At 44.1% G+C, this 20578-nt stretch overlaps 1 protein-coding gene across 3 annotated transcripts in view; it reads left to right on the top strand.

Moving 5' to 3' along the window:
* Positions 1 to 20578, top strand: part of Psen1 (presenilin 1) — a 75200-nt gene that overhangs the window by 16234 nt on the left and 38388 nt on the right. For all 3 annotated transcript variants that reach the window (XM_045154323.1, XM_045154325.1, XM_045154322.1), the window contains exons 4-5: positions 10204 to 10454; positions 15322 to 15463. In XM_045154323.1, the coding sequence (XP_045010258.1) occupies positions 10204 to 10454; positions 15322 to 15463 (393 nt within the window). The remainder of the gene's footprint in view (positions 1 to 10203; positions 10455 to 15321; positions 15464 to 20578) is intronic.

Below are 20578 nucleotides of genomic sequence, written 5' to 3'. Positions count from 1 at the left end.
TTATAATAAGTACTCATTTTAAATAAATATATATTGAGACCATATATTCATTAGCATATATTCATTTAGGCATGTTGACTGTTATGTGAGAATGTTTGCATAATAGACTTATTTGTGAACAGTGATTATATTTTAAAAATATTTACTTATTTATTTATTATTATTATTTGTTTTTCTGGTTTTTTGAGGTAGGGTCTCACTCTAGCCCAGGCTGGCCTGGAATTCACTATGGAGTCTCAGGGTGGCCTCGAATTTACAGCAATCCTCCTACCTCTGCCTCCCGAGTGCTGGGATTAAAGGCATGTGCCACCACGCCCAGCTTATTTCTTTATTTGAGGGAGAGAGGGAAAGAAGGAATGGACCTTCTACAGACAGACTCTAAATCCATGAACCAGTTTGTACATCTGTCTTTAAGTGGGTACTAGAGAATCAAACCTAGGTTGTTAGGCTTTGTAGGCAAGTGCCTTAACTGCTGAGCCATCTTTCCAGCCCAAAAAGTTATTTTAAAATTTGTTTTAAAAATAATGCTGGCCAGGAGTGTTGGTGCACACCTTTAATCTCAGCACTCGGGAGGTAAAGGTAGGAGAATTGCCATGAATTCGAGGCTAGTCTGAGACTGCATAGTGAATTTCAGGTGATCCTGGGCTAGAATGAAACTCTACCTTGAAAATCAAAATAGCAATAATGATGATGCTAGCTGGGTGTAGTGGTGCACATCTTTAGTCCCAGCTCTTGAGAGACAGAGGTAGGAGGATCACTGTAAGTTTGAGGCTAACCTGAAACTACATAGTGAATTCTAGGTCCGCCTGGGGCCAGGAGACACTACCTTGAAAAACAAAAACAACAACAAAAAAGTTGGGACATATATTTTCATTTACCTTGGGTAACTCTAAAGAGATAACGAGATTCTGTTTTTTTAACTCAGTCATTTAGGAAATATACCCAAGATGGGATTGCTGGATCATATGCTGTTTTATATAGAGATGGGGTCTTGCTGTGTAGCTGTGAGTGTCCTCAAACTTTCCATCCTCCCGTATCAGGCTCCTGAGTGCTGGGATTATAGAACTGCAGACCATGCCCACTGTTATTTTCAGGAATTTACATACTGTTTTCCATGGTAGTTGTTTCATTGTTATTCCTGTCAGCAGTGCTCAAGGGGTGTTGTTTCTTTACGTCACCACTGCTTGTTATTTCCTGGTTGGTTTTTTCCCAGTTGGAGGATATAATCCAGGCCTTTCATGTACCAGGAAAGCACTGCACTACTGGCTGCATCCTAGTCCCTATTTTGTGTATTTTAAAAAATATATTTTACTTACTTACTTGAGAAAGAGAAAGAGGCAGAGAGAGGGAGAGAGAACAGGCGCTCCAGGGCCTCCAGCTGCTACAAGTGAACTCCAGATGCATGCACCCCCTTGTGTATCTGGCTTACATAGGACCTGGAGAATCGAACTGGGATCCTTTGGTTTTGCAGGCAAAAGCCATCTCTCCAGCCCTGTTTTGCGCATTTTTTTTGACCATCCTAATGATGTGAGATGAGGTAGCTAGTGTCTGCCCATCGTTCTCCTGTTCTCTAATGATGTGAGATGAGGTAGTTAGTGTCTGCCCATCGTTCTCCTGTTCTCTAATGATGTGAGATGAGGTAGCTGGTGTCTGCCCATCGTTCTCCTGTTCTCTAATGATGTGAGATGAGGTAGCTAGTGTCTGCCCATCGTTCTCCTGTTCTCTAACAATGTGAGATGAGGTAGCTAGTGTCTGCCCATCGTTCTCCTGTTCTCTAATGATGTGAGATGAGGTAGCTAGTGTCTGCCCATCGTTCTCCTGTTCTCTAATGATGTGAGATGAGGTAGCTGGTGTCTGCCCATCGTTCTCCTGTTCTCTAACGATGTGAGATGAGGTAGCTGGTGTCTGCCCATCGTTCTCCTGTTCTCTAACGATGTGAGATGAGGTAGCTGGTGTCTGCCCATCGTTCTCCTGTTCTCTAACGATGTGAGATGAGGTAGCTGGTGTCTGCCCATCGTTCTCCTGTTCTCTAACGATGTGAGATGAGGTAGCTGGTGTCTGCCCATCGTTCTCCTGTTCTCTAACGATGTGAGATGAGGTAGCTGGTGTCTGCCCATCGTTCTCCTGTTCTCTAACGATGTGAGATGAGGTAGCTGGTGTCTGCCCATCGTTCTCCTGTTCTCTAATGATGTGAGATGAGGTAGCTGGTGTCTGCCCATCGTTCTCCTGTTCTCTAATGATGTGAGATGAGGTAGCTGGTGTCTGCCCATCGTTCTCCTGTTCTCTAACGATGTGAGATGAGGTAGCTGGTGTCTGCCCATCGTTCTCCTGTTCTCTAACGATGTGAGATGAGGTAGCTGGTGTCTGCCCATCGTTCTCCTGTTCTCTAACGATGTGAGATGAGGTAGCTGGTGTCTGCCCATCGTTCTCCTGTTCTCTAACGATGTGAGATGAGGTAGCTGGTGTCTGCCCATCGTTCTCCTGTTCTCTAACGATGTGAGATGAGGTAGCTGGTGTCTGCCCATCGTTCTCCTGTTCTCTAATGATGTGAGATGAGGTAGCTGGTGTCTGCCCATCGTTCTCCTGTTCTCTAATGATGTGAGATGAGGTAGCTGGTGTCTGCCCATCGTTTCTCCTGTTCTCTAATGATGTGAGATGAGGTAGCTGGTGTCTGCCCATCGTTCTCCTGTTCTCTAATGATGTGAGATGAGGTAGCTGGTGTCTGCCCATCGTTCTCCTGTTCTCTAATGATGTGAGATGAGGTAGCTGGTGTCTGCCCATCGTTCTCCTGTTCTCTAAAGATGTGAGATGAGGTAGCTGGTGTCTGCCCATCGTTCTCCTGTTCTCTAACGATGTGAGATGAGGTAGCTAGTGTCTGCCCATCGTTCTCCTGTTCTCTAACGATGTGAGATGAGGTAGCTAGTGTCTGCCCATCGTTCTCCTGTTCTCTAACGATGTGAGATGAGGTAGCTAGTGTCTGCCCATCGTTCTCCTGTTCTCTAATGATGTGAGATGAGGTAGCTGGTGTCTGCCCATCGTTCTCCTGTTCTCTAACGATGTGAGATGAGGTAGCTGGTGTCTGCCCATCGTTCTCCTGTTCTAATGATGTGAGATGAGGTAGCTGGTGTCTGCCCATCGTTCTCCTGTTCTCTAGTGATGTGAGATGAGGTAGCTAGTGTCTGCCCATCGTTCTCCTGTTCTCTAACGATGTGAGATGAGGTAGCTAGTGTCTGCCCATCGTTCTCCTGTTCTCTAACGATGTGAGATGAGGTAGCTGGTGTCTGCCCATCGTTCTCCTGTTCTCTAATGATGTGAGATGAGGTAGCTGGTGTCTGCCCATCGTTCTCCTGTTCTCTAATGATGTGAGATGAGGTAGCTGGTGTCTGCCCATCGTTCTCCTGTTCTCTAGTGATGTGAGATGAGGTAGCTGGTGTCTGCCCATCGTTCTCCTGTTCTCTAGTGATGTGAGATGAGGTAGCTAGTGTCTGCCCATCGTTCTCCTGTTCTCTAACGATGTGAGATGAGGTAGCTAGTGTCTGCCCATCGTTCTCCTGTTCTCTAATGATGTGAGATGAGGTAGCTAGTGTCTGCCCATCGTTCTCCTGTTCTCTAATGATGTGAGATGAGGTAGCTAGTGTCTGCCCATCGTTCTCCTGTTCTCTAACGATGTGAGATGAGGTAGCTGGTGTCTGCCCATCGTTCTCCTGTTCTCTAATGATGTGAGATGAGGTAGCTGGTGTCTGCCCATCGTTCTCCTGTTCTCTAGTGATGTGAGATGAGGTAGCTGGTGTCTGCCCATCGTTCTCCTGTTCTCTAATGATGTGAGATGAGGTAGCTGGTGTCTGCCCATCGTTCTCCTGTTCTCTAGTGATGTGAGATGAGGTAGCTGGTGTCTGCCCATCGTTCTCCTGTTCTCTAATGATGTGAGATGAGGTAGCTGGTGTCTGCCCATCGTTCTCCTGTTCTCTAACGATGTGAGATGAGGTAGCTGGTGTCTGCCCATCGTTCTCCTGTTCTCTAACGATGTGAGATGAGGTAGCTAGTGTCTGCCCATCGTTCTCCTGTTCTCTAATGATGTGAGATGAGGTAGCTGGTGTCTGCCCATCGTTCTCCTGTTCTCTAATGATGTGAGATGAGGTAGCTAGTGTCTGCCCATCGTTCTCCTGTTCTCTAATGATGTGAGATGAGGTAGCAAGTGTCTGCCCATCGTTTCTCCTGTTCTCTAATGATGTGAGATGAGGTAGCTAGTGTCTGCCCATCGTTCTCCTGTTCTCTAGGTCATCTTTTCGTCTGTGGATTGTTCCCAGGGTGAGTGAATGGGTTGTGTTAGACGTTGTCCCTCTTGTCGTCGTCGCCCTTTTTCTAATTTTATTGATTTGAGTCAGAAACAGAAAGACACAGACAAGGAGACACAGTATGGGCCTGTCAGAGCCTTCTGCTGCTGCAAAGGAACTCCAGATGCATACTCCTCGTAGTGCATCTGGCTTTCTGTCAGTACCAGGGAATTTAACTTGGATTGTCAGCTCTGCAAACAAGCACCTTTAACCACTGGGCAATCTCACTAGTCCCTGCTTGTCTTCTTTTGATTTTGTAGTTTTCAATGTGCAGGACAGTTGGGGGTTCCCAAGACTACCCTCAGGTTCAGTAAGTCACTGGAAGTTCTGACAGAGCTCAGGGAAACTATCTTATTCACCCTGTATTAGAGTTAAAGGATACCAGTTAACATTGACATAGAAGACACATGAGTGGCGAGTGGATGCTAGGCACACGCTTCCAGGGGACTTGTGCAGACACTGCTTAATTCTCCTGGTGACAGGGAGTTTGTCACTAAACTAGAAGATTGCCAACCAAGGATACAATTGAGGCCTTGGTGGTTTTTACTGGGAATGGTGCACAGAAACATGGCTGGCCTTAGTTCCCTAACCCCATCAGGCCAGGCTGACTGGCCCTAGCATAGATCCCATTCTTAGCATAGTTGCTTGTGTATTCCAAAGCCTTTGTAAACAGAGGTGCCAGGTCAAAGTACAGAGGTTAGATTAGAACTAAATACAGTGGAGGAGGAGGGTGAGTAATGGAACAGAGCAGCAGATGAGAGGAGGGAGAGGCAGTCAATAATTAGGACAGCCCAAGGGTTTACAGGTAAGGATCTTCTAGCAGCCGTGCAGGGCTGACTATTTTTGGCAAGGCAGGTTGGACAACCCTTGTGTGCTGAGTTAATGACTTTACAGTCGAGCCATTCTGTCAACATCTTTTCCTCCTTCAGGGCTTGACTCGCATGTAGCTTCCTCAGACAGGTGTCTTTCACCATACTGGCTCAAAAGTAGTCCATCCCAAGTACTCTTTGCCACTGTGTGTGTTCTCTCCAGCCTAAGCCGAGTCTGTAGCCATTCTTACTGTCAGTTTCCCTTGCTTCACAGCAGTCACGTGTGCAGAGACCCTGTCTGTCTTGTTCCACTGCTTTATCCCTAGAGCCCAGCACAGCAGCACAGTCATGAATGCACTGATGCAGTATGGAAACTGAAACATTTATCAGACGTTAAACAGAAAAATAGCAAAAGACATGGTTAGTTACAGTTCGTTTTAAAAAGCACTCAACCTTCCTGGTACTAAGAAAACTAAAATGAAATTAATCAGATTAGATTGTTAGAGATCTAAGCATTTGCTCATCTGAGTTGACAAAGGTATAATGAAGTAAGCCATCTCCTATATTACTAAATCCCTAAATTGTGCAGTCCATAGTGAGTAAGGGCACTTGGCAGTAGATAATTAGAATCTGACCCAGCAGTTACTCTTCAGAGGACCCTACCAGTATGCTCACAAATGTAAATGACTTATAGAGGACATTCTTTTCAGGTTTGTTTGTTTGAGGTTGGGTTTCACTCTATAGCCCAGGTTTGCCTTGAACTCTCAGTGATCCTCCTGCCTCAGCCACCTGAGTGTTGGGACCAAAGATGTACTCCGCCAGCCAGGCGTGGTGGCACACACCTTTAATCCCAGCACTCGGGAGGCAGAGGTAGGAGGATCACTGTGAGTTTGAGGCCACCCTGAGACTACATAGTGAATTCCAGGTCAGCCTGGGCCAGAGCCAGACGCTACCTCAAAAAACTAAACTAAACTAAATAAAATAAAACAAAAATAAGAGAGAGACAGAGAAAAGGAAAAAAAAAATCCTCAGTTCAAGTTAAATGAAGAAGTGAGGGCAGCACGGTGTGAGATGTATTGATTCTTGTCTGTGTAGACATAACTAAACCTGGAGGATGCACAGCAGAGATCAGCAGTTGGCAGCCTGGGGATTAGGGCAGGGCAGAGACTTAGCAGGAGACTTCAGATTTCAAAATAGTGAGAGGGAGACGTGTATGGCACATTTTAAAATACTTTTTTACTTTCAAACCATTTAAATCTTTTACCTTTTTAGATAAGTAAATTGTACTTTTTTTTTTTTTTTTTTTTTTTAGAAACTAAAGATAGTATCCAAAGTACTAAAAAGAGAGTATTTCTGCAGGGTAGGTGAGAGCATAAGAGTAGTTGCTGCTGTACGAGATCCCTGTCCGCCTGGGGACAGGGTGCGGTGGGCTGGCTGCTGTTCTTTGTAAACCAGAATATCCAGCACAGGGACTGTGCATGGTGGCGTCTCACGTCAGCCGTGATCTAATTACACTTCTCATCCAACCTAGGGGAGGGCTGTGTTGCTACAGAAGTAGCCACAGGTGTTTAAGGCAGAGTAAATATTAATCCACCATTCAGGTTGGTCAGGATTGTACTGCTGACTACAGACTGTTTTAGCTGACGCTTAGCCACCTAAAGCCTAACTGTTCTTCAGGTCTTGCTCCTCAGCTGTCTGTCACACTATCCATGTCCTCCACACTTCAAATTCCTTATCACCCTTTCTATCTTGCTGAACTTTGGCTGTTGTAAAGAAGTTCAGTAAAAAGGATCTTTCTTGGTGGGTGGTGTATATATTTCTGCCTTTTATGCTTTACATTCCTGATTGCAAAAAGTATTTTCTCTGTAAGGTCTGAGAGTGTGTATTGACAGTCAGTCTGCCGAAGACCCTATCCCTTATAAGATCAGCTCTGCCTCCTTTCATCTGCCGCTCTGTTCCATTACTCACCCTCCTCCACTGTATTTAGTTCTAATCTAACCTCTGTACTTTAACCTGGCACCTCTACTTAAGTCTCTAACCTCTCTAAAATAAATGTGTTGTCTCATCAAACATTTTTTGTTTTGTTTTGTTTTTTTTTTGAAGTAGGGTTTCACTTCTGGCCCAGACTGACCTAGAATTCACTATGGAGTCTCAGGGTGGCCTTGAACTCATGGCGATCCTCCTACCTCTGCCTCCCGAGTGCTGGGATTAAAGGCGTGCGCCACCATTCCTGGCTTTCATCAAACATTTTTTGCTTGCTTCAAGAATAAGTATTCTTCTCTCAATTTTTGTACATTTCCCAGTCATTTATGATTCATGATCTGACTTCCCTCTTCTCTGTTTTATAAAAAAGACTCTGAACTTCCCATTGCCTCACTCAGCGGCTCCTCTCTTGCACTCTGCCTAGCCTTCGTTCCTCTTTGTCTTCTGTGTTGATGCATGTCTGGGTGTTCACCCCTTCCTCTTCCTGTTTTCCCTCCCTCCCTCCCTCCCTCCCCATCTCTCTCTCTCTTTCTTTGTTGTTGTTTGTTTTTCAAGGTAGGGTCTCTCTCTAGCTGATGCTGACCTGGAATTCACTAGGTAGTCTCAGGGTGGCCTTGAACTCACAGTGATCCTTCTACCTCAGCCTCCCAAGTGCTGGGATTAGTCTCCCCCCCCAAAAAAAAAACTTTTTTTATTTATTTGCAAGCAGGATGGGGAGGAAAGGAAGGGAGACAGAATGAGTGCACCAGGATCTGCAGCCACTGCAAATGAACTCCAGATGAATGTTCCACTTTGTGCATCTGGTTTTATGTGGCTACTGGGGAATTGAACCCAGATTATTAGGCTTTGCAGGCAAGTGCCTTAAATGCTGAGCCATCTCTCCAGCTCCCCTCTTCTTTTCTTGATCTCTTTTACTGTTTTTTTTTTTTTTAATTTGAGTGTCACTTTTCTACTTGATCATCATCTCAACTGTTTTTCCTTCTGTAGATGTTATATTAATGCTCAAATTCGTACTGATCCTATTTTCCATCTGTACTCTCTGCTGAAGGTTTATCCTTTTCTGTGGCTGTAGAGATGTCATAGCATCCTGCGACCCTGTCCTAGGCTTCATGTTCCTGCTGCAAGCTGCCTTGGGCTTTCCTGTCCACTTGCAAGCACTTAAATTTAGTTACATCTCTGATTTAGATACTGCTCACCTCTCTCAAGTCTATGTATTTTCTTGTGCTCCCTGTCTCTGTCAATGCCATCTTTTCCTTTTTCGTCTAGTCCCTTATGCTAGGAACCTAGAGAGTTGCCCTTGACCTCAGTTCTGAACATTCATATGTAGTTTGCATTAGAGCCCTGGCATTGAAATTCTGAAATATTCTCAACATTTGGTTTTCTTTTTTCTTTTTCTTTTTCGAGGTAGGGTCTCACTCTGGCTCAGGCTGACCTGGAATTAACTTTGTAGTCTCAGGGTGGCCTCGAACTCATGGCGATCCTCCTACCTCTGCCTCCCGAGTGCTGGGACTAAAGGCATGTGCCACCACGCCCGGCAAACATTTGATTTTCATTCTTACAAAAAGCTAACCTGAGTAGTTACTTCCTCAACTGTAGCAGTCTTTATAACTTTCCACTGCTTCCACGAAGTCTAAAGTCCTTGGTGTGGCACATAAAGTTCTTTACAACCCATTCTAAAACTTACTAAGACCAGAGTCTAAAGTCAAGGTTATTTTTCTATCTTGGGGATTGACCCCAAGGCCTTACTCATGCTAGCCAAATGCTCTGCTACTGAGTTTACCTTCCTAGAGACCTTTTTTATTTTGTTAAAATTTTTTATTGTTTATTTATTTATTTGAGAGGGACAGAGAGAGAAAGAGGGAGGGAGAGAGGGAGAGGGAGAGAATGGGCGCGCCAGGGCCTCCAGCCACTGCAAATGAACTCCAGTTGCGTGCACCTCCATCTGGCTAATGTGGGTCCTGGGGTATCGATTCTCGAACTGGGGTCCTTAGGCTTCACAGGCAAGGGCTTAACCACTATTCTCGAACTGGGGTCCTTAGGCTTCACAGGCAAGGGCTTAAACACTAAGCCATCTCTCTAGCCCTAAATTATTTTTTTTATAAAATACTTTATTTGTTTATTTGAGAGAGAGAGAGAATGGGCATGCCAAAGGCTCTAGCCTCTGGAAACTCTAGATATATGTGCTTGTGCATCTGGCTTACATTGGTACTGGCGAATTAGAGTCTGGGTCCTTGGGCTTCACAGGCAAGCACCTTAACCGCTAAACCATATCTTCAGCCCTGTTTTCATTATTATTTATTTGAGAGAGAGCGAATATGGGCATGCTAGGGCCTTCAGCCACTGCAAGTGAACTCCAGATGATGTGCCACCTTGTGCATCTGGCTTTTGTGGGTCCTGGGGAATTGAACCTAGGTCCTTTGGCTTTGCAGGCAAACTCTTTAACCACTAAGCCATCTCTTCAGCCTTTGAGCCCTTTTAAAAATTTTATTTTGAGACAGCGTCTTGTCAAGCTGCTTTAAACTCACCCTCCCCCTGCCTTATCCTGAGTAGCTAGGATTACAGGTACACCCCACCACATCTGGGTGAGTGTTAGTCTTTCTGATTTCCGTATTGCCACAGAAGAGTACCTGAGATATGGTAGAATTTTGCTAATTATCTGTGGGCTGGGAATATAACTAGTGTGAAATTGCAAGTAGGAAGTATTTTATGAATTTGGAAAGGTGAGATATTAAGCTTGCAGCTACAGCAAAGGAAGCCTAATAGAGGTGTCAGAATTTAATCCAGTTCTCCAAAGAGGAGTACAAATGTCTTAAGTGGAGAATGTGAGGGGAGAGAGGGGTGAGCCAAGACCTGTGTAAGAGGAAGACCTGGGTATCCTAAGGGAACATGATGATAAATACTCTAGACTTTTGAACTGTACACTGCCTGTAAGTCTGCTCTTTTACTTCAAGTTTTAGAATTTATTGACCAGCCCCATCTGTTAATCCCAGATCTAATAACATACTCTACTTTTGATACAGCATGCCTTGATGTGCTGAGTCAGATTTACTGACAGTGTTTTTCTTGTGTGCTTTCAGAATGACAGTCATGATCGACAAGAGCACAGCAACAGACGGAGACTTGATAGCCCTGAGCCAGTATCTAATGGCAGACCCCAGAGTAACGCACGGCAGGTGGTGGAGCAGGATGAGGAAGAAGATGAGGAGCTGACATTGAAATATGGCGCCAAACATGTCATCATGCTCTTTGTCCCTGTGACCCTCTGCATGGTTGTTGTAGTGGCTACCATCAAATCAGTCAGCTTTTACACGCGGAAAGATGGGCAGCTGTACGTATGAGCGTTTTTGTTATTATTAAGGCCAGGGTGGCTTTTTCCTCCCAGCATATTGTCATTCCCTTGAGGGCCTCTGCTAAGAGAGTGTGAAGGAGTCCATCTTTTTCTGGCCAGAAGCAGTAGAGCAACACTTGAAATGATAAAATGAATGCCACAGTTATTTCCTAGGTAGAGTCATTAAGTAGGCCTGAATGTGTGTGACTCAAACAGGTTGTTACTCTTTCCCTCCTTGAATTTTCTTTTATTAAAATTTTAACTTATTTGAAAGAGAAAGAGAAAGATAAGAGAGAGAATGGGCATGCCAGGGCTGTTAGCCACTGCAAATGAACTCCAGACACATGTGCCATCATATGTAGCTGGCTTATGTGAGTTCTGGGGAATTGAACCTGAGTCCTTTGGTTTTGCAGGCAAGTGCCTTAACTGCTAACCCATCTCTCTTGCCCTCTACTTGAATTCTTATGTCTGGAGTAGTCCTTTTCTAACTTTAAACAAAATTATTGCCTTTTGTGTTGTTTTGTTTTGTTTTATTTTTCAAGGTAGGGTCTTGCTGTAGCCAGGGTAGCCTTGAACTCACGGCAATCCTCCTATCTCTCTACCTTCTGAGTGCTGGGTGTGTGCCCTACCATGCCTGGCAAAATTACTGACATCTTTGTGTGCGTGCATGTGAGTGCAGGTGCTTATTGGAGTTCAGAGAACAACTGCAAGTATCAGTCCTCACCTTCCACCTTATTTGATAATTGGATTTGATTATTTATTTGCGTGCACACACACACACACACACACACACACACACACACACACACACCAGGGACTTTTGCCAGTACAAACACACACCAGATAGTTCTGCTACTCCTGTGCTTCTGTTTTACATCTGTCTTCTATGGGTAGCCTGGGAATTGAACGTGGGCCATGAATCATCATGACTGGCGTCAATCTGTTCTTTTTCACTTATCACAAGTTTGTAACTAGCAATTTATTTGCATTATTTAATGTATTACTTCCTTTTTTAAAATATTTATTTGAGAGAGAAAAAGACAAATAGAATGGATGTGCCAAGGGCCTCTATCCCCTGCAAACAAACTCGATTCATGCACCACATTTCTCATCTGGCATATGTGGTATTGGGGAATCAAATCTGGATCTCACTAAGCCATCTCTCCAGGCCCCCTGATTTCTTAACTTTTTAAAATTATTCTTACTTATTTATTTGAGGGCAACAGAGGGAGAGAGAGAATGAGAATGGGTGCGCCAGGGCCTACAGCCGTGCAAGCGAACTCCAGATGTATGTGTCCCCTTGTGCATCTGGCTAACGTGGGTCCTGGGGAATCAAGCCTCGAACCGGGGTCCTTAGGCTTCACAGGCAAGCACTTAACCACTAAGCCATCTCTCCAGCCCTCCCTTTGATTTTCTTTTTTTTTTTTTTTTCGAGGTAGGGTCTCACTCTGGCTCAGGCTGACCTGGAATTTACTATGTAATCTCAGGGTGGTCTCGAACTCTTGGCGATCCTCCTACCTCTGCCTCCCGAGTGCTGGGATTAAAGGCGTGCGCCACCACACCTGGCTCTTGATTTTCTTATTGATTGCTTCCACGGTGAGGTATATAATACATATTCAGGCCCCCCCAAAAAGTTGTTAATTGAAAATCTAACTCATGGCAACTGGCATTCTGTAAATTTGGGGAGCTTTTGTCTAGACTCTGTGGCTCTGTTGGTGTTAACCCTTAATCTCTATGAAAAATACTCTCATGCGATCTTGTTAGAATTTAAAATTGGGCTGGAGAGATGGCTTAGCCGTTAAGCGCTTGCCTGTGAAGCCTAAGGACCCCGGTTCGAGGCTCGGTTCCCCAGGACCCACATTAGCCAGATGCACAAGGGGTGCATGCATCTGGAGTTCGTTTGCAGTGGCTGGAGGCCCTGGCGCACCCGTTCTCAATCTCTCTCTCTCTGTCTCTTTCTCTCTCTCTGTCACTCTCAAATAAATAAAATTAAAAAAAAAAATTTAAAATTGGCAAGTGTTTTAAAAGCTGCATCATAAAAAGCTGGGTGTGGTGGCACATGCCTTTAATTCCAGCACAGAGGTAGGAGGATGGCCATGAGTGACCAGCCTGAGATTCCATAGTAAATTCCAGGCCAGCCTAGGTTAGAGACCCTATCTTGAGAAACAAGAACAAAACCAAAAACACCTGCATCATGTTTTGAAAGCCAAGCTCCCCCCACCGCAGGTAGGGTTTTGATCTAGCCCAGGCTGACCTGAAACACACTATGTAGTTTCAGAGTGGCTCGTGGCGATCCTTCTACCTCAGCCTCCCAAGTGCTGGGATTAAAGCTGTGTGCCACCATGCTGAGCTTGAAAGCCAAGTTTGTTTGTTTTAAAAAAAATTTTTTTTGAATTTTTATTTATTTATTTATTTATTTGAGAGCGACAGATACAGAGAGAAAGACAGATAAAGGGAGAGAGAGAGAATGGGCGTGCCAGGGCTTCCAGCCTCTGCAAACGAACTCCAGATGCGTGCGACCCCTTGTGCATCTGGCTAACGTGGGACCTGGGGAACCGAGCCTCGAACCAGGGTCCTTAGGCTTCACAGGCAAGCGCTTAACCGCTAAGCCATCTCTCCAGCCCTAAAATTTTTTTTTTTAATTTTTTATTTATTTATTTGAGAGCGACAGACAGAGAGAAAGACAGGTAGAGGGAGAGAGAGAGAATGGGCGTGCCAGGGCTTCCAGCCTCTGCAAACGAACTCCAGACGCGTGCGCCCCCTTGTGCATCTGGCTAATGTGGGACCTGGGGAACCGAGCCTCGAACCGGGGTCCTTAGGCTTCACAGGCAAGCGCTTAACCACTAAGCCATCTCTCCAGCCCCTAAAATTTTTTTTTATTAACAACTTCCATTATTATAAAAAATACCCCATGGTGATACCCTCCCTCCCCCAACTTACCCCTTTGAAACTCACTCTTCATCATACCCCCTCCCCATCTCAATCAGTCTCTCTTTTGCTTTTTTTTAAGTATTTGCTTTTTTTTTGTTGTTGTTGTTTTTTGTTTTTCAGTTTTTCGAGGTAGGGTCTCACTCTGGTCCAGGCTGACTTGGAAGTAACTCTGTAGTCTCAGGGTGGCCTTGAACTCACGGCGGATCCTCCTACCTCTGCCTCCCTAGTGCTGGGATTAAAGGCGTGCGCCACCATGCCCGGCCGTATTTGCATTATTTTATTTTATTTTTATTTATTTATTTGACAGTGGCAGAGGGGGTGGGGAGGGAGAGAATGGGTGCGCCAGGGCTTCCAGCCACTGCAAATGAACTCCAGACGCTTGCGCCCCCTGGTGCATCTGTCTAATGTGGGTCCTGGAGAATCGAGCCTTGAACCAGGGTCCTTAGGCTTCACAGGCAAGCATTTAACAGCTAAGCCATCTCTCCAGCCCTCTCTTTTACTTTTGATGTCATGATCTTTTCCTCCTCTTAATGATGGTCTTGTGTAGGCAGTGTCAGGCACTATGAGGTCATGGATATCCAGGCCATTTTGTGTCTGGAGGGAGCACATTGTAAGGAGTCCTACCCTTCCTTTGGCTCTTAAATTCTTTCCACCACCTTGTCTGCAATGGACCCTGAGCCTTGGAAGGTATGATTGAGATGTTACTCAGTACTCCAGTCACTTATTTCCAGCACTATAATTCCTTCTGAGTCATCCGAAGGTCACTGCCATCTGAAAAGAGAAAATTCTCTACTCAAAGTGAGAGTAACGTTAATATAAGGGTATAAATATTAAGAGAAGGGCTTACTGGGCAGTTTGATAAGCATAGTATATACATTTATTCAGACATCAGCAGATGTTATACCCCTAGGGCTCATGCTACCTACTTTAAGTTTCAGAATCAGGGATGTGTTCCCCCCCTCCATGGAGCGGGCCTCCAGTCTAATTGGAGGGCAGTTGGTTTCCACCATGACAGACTTGCCACTACTGTACCCGTTAAAGCCAAGTTTTTAAAAGCCTTTTGGGAGTATGGTGAAGGCATGAGTGAAAGACAGTGGTAGAGACAAATAGCCAAAGGGGTTAGAGCCGGGTGTGGTGATGCACACCTTTAATCCCAGCAGAGGTAGGAAGATTGCTGTCATTTCAAGGCCACCCTGAGACTACATAGTGAATTCCAAGTCAGTCTGGGCAAGAGCAAGACCCTACTTCAAAAAAACAAAAAAGAAAAAGAAAGAGAAAAGAAAAGCACAAGTTAAATCTGGCCAGAAACATTGACAACCTGAATAGAGGTATTTTTACGTGAATGGAAAGCAAAGGGAAGATGGATGTATGACAAAACTTAGCAAGACAAGCTGAGCCGCCCCACATGGATAAAGCATCTCATCAGCCTCTAGCGACCACTTGTCAGCCTGGTTTGTCAGTATGGCCAGAGCCTGGTCATCCGGCAGATTACTACAGAGAAAACACTGATTGAAAGAAATATTTCTGCACAAAGCATCCACTAGATGGAGCCAGTGCATGGCTCAAGTTTGAGTTCACATCACCTTATCTTAGCTATTTCCCTTTATTCTTAAGCAGTTATTTTAGGGCTGTTTTTCTTAGGTGAAAATAGTTAGAGCAAGGTATGATGATGCCCCCCTGCAGCTGAGGTAGGAGGATCACATATTCTGGCATATCCCAGGCTACCTGACGAGCTTGGGTTACATACCTAGACTGTGTCTAAAAAAAAACCAACCAATTGAACAAAAAAAATTCTTAGCTGACTGATAAGTTGGGGGAAAGTACCTTTCATGGCATTTATTGAATCAGCACATTTGTGATTTTGAAGGGAGTATATGATTTGAAATAATCACTAACAATTTGTGTTTTGTTATTTTTTTGTATATGTATATGATAGCATCTACACCCCGTTCACAGAAGACACAGAGACTGTGGGCCAGAGAGCCCTGCACTCCATTCTGAATGCAGCCATCATGATCAGCGTCATTGTTGTCATGACTGTCCTCCTAGTGGTTCTGTATAAATACAGGTGCTATAAGGTGAGCCTGAGAAAGCTTTGCTTTCTGCCTTGTTCTATTTATGACTGGATTTTCTTGTTAAATATCTTACTAGGCCTAGTAGAGAAAAAAGTCATATATTTTAGACCTAGGTTCACTTTTAGTTATCGCCCCCTTCATTATAGAGCATTTTAAAAATATAAAAAGGGGCCTGGAGAGATGGCTTAGCTGCTAAGCGCTTGCCTGTGAAGCCTAAGGACCCCGGTTCGAGGCTTGATTCCCCAGGACCCACGTTAGCCAGTTGCACAAGGATGCACATGCATCTGGAGTTCATTTGCAGTGGCTGGAGGCCCTGGCACACCCATTCTCCCTCCCTCCCTCCCTCCCTCCCTCCCTCCCTCCCTCCCTCTCTCTCTCTCTCTCTCTCTCTCTCTGTAGCTCTCAAATAAATAAATAAAAATGAATAAAGAAAAATTAAAAATACAAAAAGGGAGAGCTGGGCGTGGTGGCACACACCTTTAATCCCAGCACTTGGGAGGCAGACAGGTAAAAGGATCATCAAGAGTTTGAGGCTACCCTGAGACTACATAGTGAATTCTAGGTCAGCCTGCACTAGAGTGAGACCCTACCTTGAAAAACCAAAAAACAAACAAACAAAAACCCAAAAGGGGGCTGGAGAGTCACTCAGCACTTAAGGCCTTTGCCTTCAAAGCCTAAGGACCCAAGTTCAATATTTCAGTACCTACATAAAGCCAGATACACATGGTGGTGCCTGTGTTTGGAGTTCATTTGCAGTGGCTAGAGGCCCTAGTGTGCCCATTCTCTCACTTTCTCAAATAAATAAGTAAATTAATCAATTAAATATATTTTAAAAAAATAACAAAAGGCATAAAGTGGAAAATGTTTTCACTTGACATCTTGTGGTTTTAACATTTCATTTCAATTTATACTGTGCCTATGACATTCTAAAGGGATATATCCTAATTTTCTTTTTTGGTAATTTTTTTGAAACAACTTTGTTTGTTTGAAAGAGAGGAAGAAAGAGAATGGGTGCACCAGAGCCTTCAGTTCAGCCACTACAAATGAACTCCAGATGCATGCACCACCTTATGCATTTGGCTTATGTGGGAACTGAACCAAGGTCCTTTGGCTTTGCAGGCAAGTGTCTTAACTACTAAGCCAAGTCTTAAGCCCTTTTTTGTTTTTTTTGAGGTAGATCTTGCTCTAGCCCAGACTGACCTGGAACTCACTATGTAGTCTCAGGCTGGCCTTGAACTCACGGGGGTCCTCCTACCTCTTTCAGAGTGCTAGGATTAAAGGTGTGCACTACCACACCTGGCTTCTAAAACTTTGTATCTTGTATTCACAAATAGTGCTACAGGGTATAATTGTCCCCACAAATCTGCCTTTAAATGCTGGTGTTAGCTCCCTACTGACTGGCTGCATCTGCTTCTGACTTTCTAACATCCGTTCATGCATCATCTCTCCTGCAAAAGTGCTGCTTATCTCCTTGGCATGTTGCAGGGTTAAGAAGGTCATACAGGAAGGATGTAGGCCCAACCCTCCTACCCTCTTTCCTCCCCAATTTTTTTTTTTTTTAAGAGGAAAAGAATTGGTACGCCAGGGCCTCAGCCACTGCACTCGAATTCCAGACTCTTGTGCCATCCAGTGGGCATATGCAACCTTGTGCTTGCCTCACCTTTGTGCTTCTGGCTTACGTGGGATCTGGAGAGTCAAACATAGATCCTTAGGCTTCTCAGGCAAGTGCCTTAACCGCTAAGCCACCTCTTCAGCCTCTACCTAGTTCTTTGTTTACCACCTGACTCATTCTTCAGTTTTAGCAACAAGTCATAGACCTCTAAAGTCATTCTCAAATAATAGAAATAATGAATGTTAACTTTCCAAATATTAAGTCTACACTATTGCCTTCAAATATTTTTGTGTCTTTTATTTTTATGTTTTAATAAATATTTTATTTATTTATTTATTTATTTATTTGAGAGAGTGAGTGAAAGAGGCAGAGATAGAGAATAAATGGGTGCACCAGGGCCTCCACCTGCTGCTAACGAACTCCAGATGTATGTGCCACCTTGTGTGTCTGACTTACGTGGGTCCTAGGTCCTTTGGCTTTGCAAGCATGCACCTTAACTGCTAAGCCATCTCTCCAGCCCCAATTATTATTATTATTATTATTATTATTTTTTTTTTTTTAATTTCTTGAGGTAGGGTCTCTAGCTTATGTAGTCTCAGGGTGGCCTTGAACTCATGACGATCCTTCTACCTCTGCCTCCCAAGTGCTGGGATTAAAGGCATGTACCACCACACCCTGCCCAATTTTGTTTTAAATGAAGCCTTTATGCAAAGAGCTTTTTCATTTATTTTCTTGGGGTAAAACCCTAGGCATGACATTATCTGCAAGTTTGTAACCCTTTTTTTGCGGGGAAGGGTTTCAAGATAGGTCTCACACTAGCTCAGGCTAACTTGGAATTCATTATGTAGTCTCAGGGTGGCCTTGAACTCATAGTGATCCTCCTACCTCTTCCTCAAGAGTGCTGGGATTAAAGGTGTGTGCCACCATGCCCAGCTTAAATTTTTAACTATTTTGGCATACATAATTCACTTTTCAAAAAGGTTCTATCAACCAGTTACTGTGGTGCAAGGTTTTAGGCCCAGCACTGAAGAGGCTAAGGTAAGAGCGTCACCATGAGTTTGAGGCCAGCCTGGGATTACATTACAAGTTCCATATTAGACTGGGCTGGAGTGAGACCCTACCTGAAAAATAAAAAACAAATCAAAATCAAAAATGATTCTATTAATTTATATGTAATACCAGTAGTGAGAGTATTTATCTTACCTCTTCACCAGTATTGGTAGGTTTGTTTTTTTTTTTAATTTTTTTTGAAATAGGGTCTCACTCTAGTCCAGGCTGACCTGAAATTCACTATGTATTCTCAGGGTGGCCTTGAATTCATGGTGATCCTACCTCTGCCTCCCAAGTGCTGGGATTAAAGGCTTGAGCCATCATGCCTGGTTCCCTTTTAGTTTTTTGAGGTAGGGTCTCAACTCTAGTCTAGGCTGACCTGAAATTCACTATGTGGTCTCAGGGTGGCCTTGAGCTCTTGGCAATCCTCCTGCCTCTGTCTCCCAAGTGCTGGGATTTTAGGCGTGTTCCCGCTTGTTTTTTTTGTTTTTTTAATTAATAAAAAGAGGGTTTTTCACTCTTAAAAAAAAAAGATATAGCTGCATATCAGAGTTCTGTTCACCACTCTTCTTCTCTAGATGTTTGATGTTTTTTCCTTTTATTTGTTTGTATATATTAAAAATAAGCTTTTTCAGAAACAGAAGTTGAAGTATAACTAACTTATCCTAATGCTGTATAATAAATGATATGTTATACTTCCTTTCCTACATCATCTTTCTTAACCTAACAGTATATTTGGGACTTTTTTTTAATACCTTCTGTAAATATGAACAGTATACCATGATCATAATCTCCTCCCACCATTCTCTTTTCCCCTTCCTAAATACCTCCTTCACTAAATCCCTTCTTTCCAACTAATCTCTTTCCTAGTTTGATGCCATCATTTTTTTAAATTAATTTATTTGTTTATTAGAGAGAGAGAGAGAAAGAATGGGCACACCAGGGCCTTTAGCCACTGCAAACGAACTCCAAAAGCAATTGCCACTTTGTGCATATGGCTTATGTGGGTCCTGGGGAATCAAACCTGGGTCCTTTGGCTTTGCAGGCAAGTACCCTAACTGCTAAGCCATCCCCTCAGCCCCGATGCCATCATTTTTTCCCCCTCTTATTATGTAGGTATTGTCAACTACTGTAAGGACATGAATATCAAGATCACTTGTGTCTTGAAGACAGTATTATAAGCATTCCTCTCCTTCCTTTGGTTCTTATATTCTTTCTGCCACCTCTTCTGCAATGGTTTGGGACTTCTTACCATCTCAAGAGATTTTGAATACTGTTACTTGCACCACCACACCCAGCTATTTAAATCTTTTTTTTTTTTTTAATTTATACATTTATTTGAGAGAGAGAGAGGATGGGCACACTAGGATCTCTAGCCACTGCAAACTAACTCCATGCACATATGCCACCTTGTGCATCTGGCTTATGTGGGTCCTGGGGAATCAAACCTGGGTTCTTAGGCTTCACAGGCAATGACCTTTTATTTGCAAGTGTGTGGGGGGAAGCAAGAGCCAACACGTGCGCAGCAGGGCTTCCTGCTACTGCAAACAGACTCCAGATGCACCTTGTGCATCTGAGTTTACATGGGCCCTGGGGACTTGAACCCAGGCCTTTAGGCTTTGCAAGCTGAGCCATCACTCCAATTTGAAAGGCCATTTAGGTATTCCATTGTTTTATTGTTTTCTAAGAGAAGGGTTTTCAGAATCTGCTCTTCCACATTGTTAGAGATCAAGGTCCCTTGTCATTTGGGTTCAATGGTTTCAAGTTCATCAAATGAAACGAAGATCTGTAATTGTAAACTAGAGTGCATTTCTCAGCAGTGCCCTCATGCTTTCCTTAGCCATCATCCTTGAAGGTTGCAGTGCTTTGCGCAAGCGTGAACGTCTGTGTCTCCTGCTCTGGTATTTGCTGCTCTTGGTTGTCTAGAGCCTCTTTGCACCTTTGCTCTGCCGTCGCCCTGTGTTCTTGTAGTCCAGTGCTGTCTTACCTCTGGGTTCATTTGCCACGTCGGCTCTATTAACCTTATGTGTCTGTAGTAGTTAGGTGCATATTAGAATGGCTTTTTTATTTATGTGCTGAAAACGGGGACTTTTTTTTTTCTGAGGTAGGGTTTCACACTAGCCCAGGCTGACCTGGAATTCACTCTATAGTCCCAGGCTGCCCTCACATTCACAGAGATCCTCCTACCTCTGCCAGTCACATGCTGGGGTTAAAGGCGTATGCCGCCACACCCAGCCTTGTTGTTTGGGTGGGGTTTTGTTTTGTTTGTTTGTTTGTTTGTTTTCTTCTGGAGATAGGGACTCACTCTAGCTCAGGCTGACCTGGAATTCACTATGCAGTCCCAGGATGGCTTTGAATTCATGGCGATCCTCCTACCTCTGCTTCCTGAGTGCTGGGATTAAAGGTGAATACCACCATGCCCATCTACTTGTTTTTGACATTTTTTTTCCAAGAGG

The sequence above is a fragment of the Jaculus jaculus genome, chromosome 7, assembly GCF_020740685.1.
Source record: "Jaculus jaculus isolate mJacJac1 chromosome 7, mJacJac1.mat.Y.cur, whole genome shotgun sequence".
Lineage (NCBI taxonomy): Eukaryota > Metazoa > Chordata > Mammalia > Rodentia > Dipodidae > Jaculus > Jaculus jaculus.
Note: the sequence above shows the minus strand (reverse complement) of the source record. Positions and strands in the feature narration are given on the sequence as shown.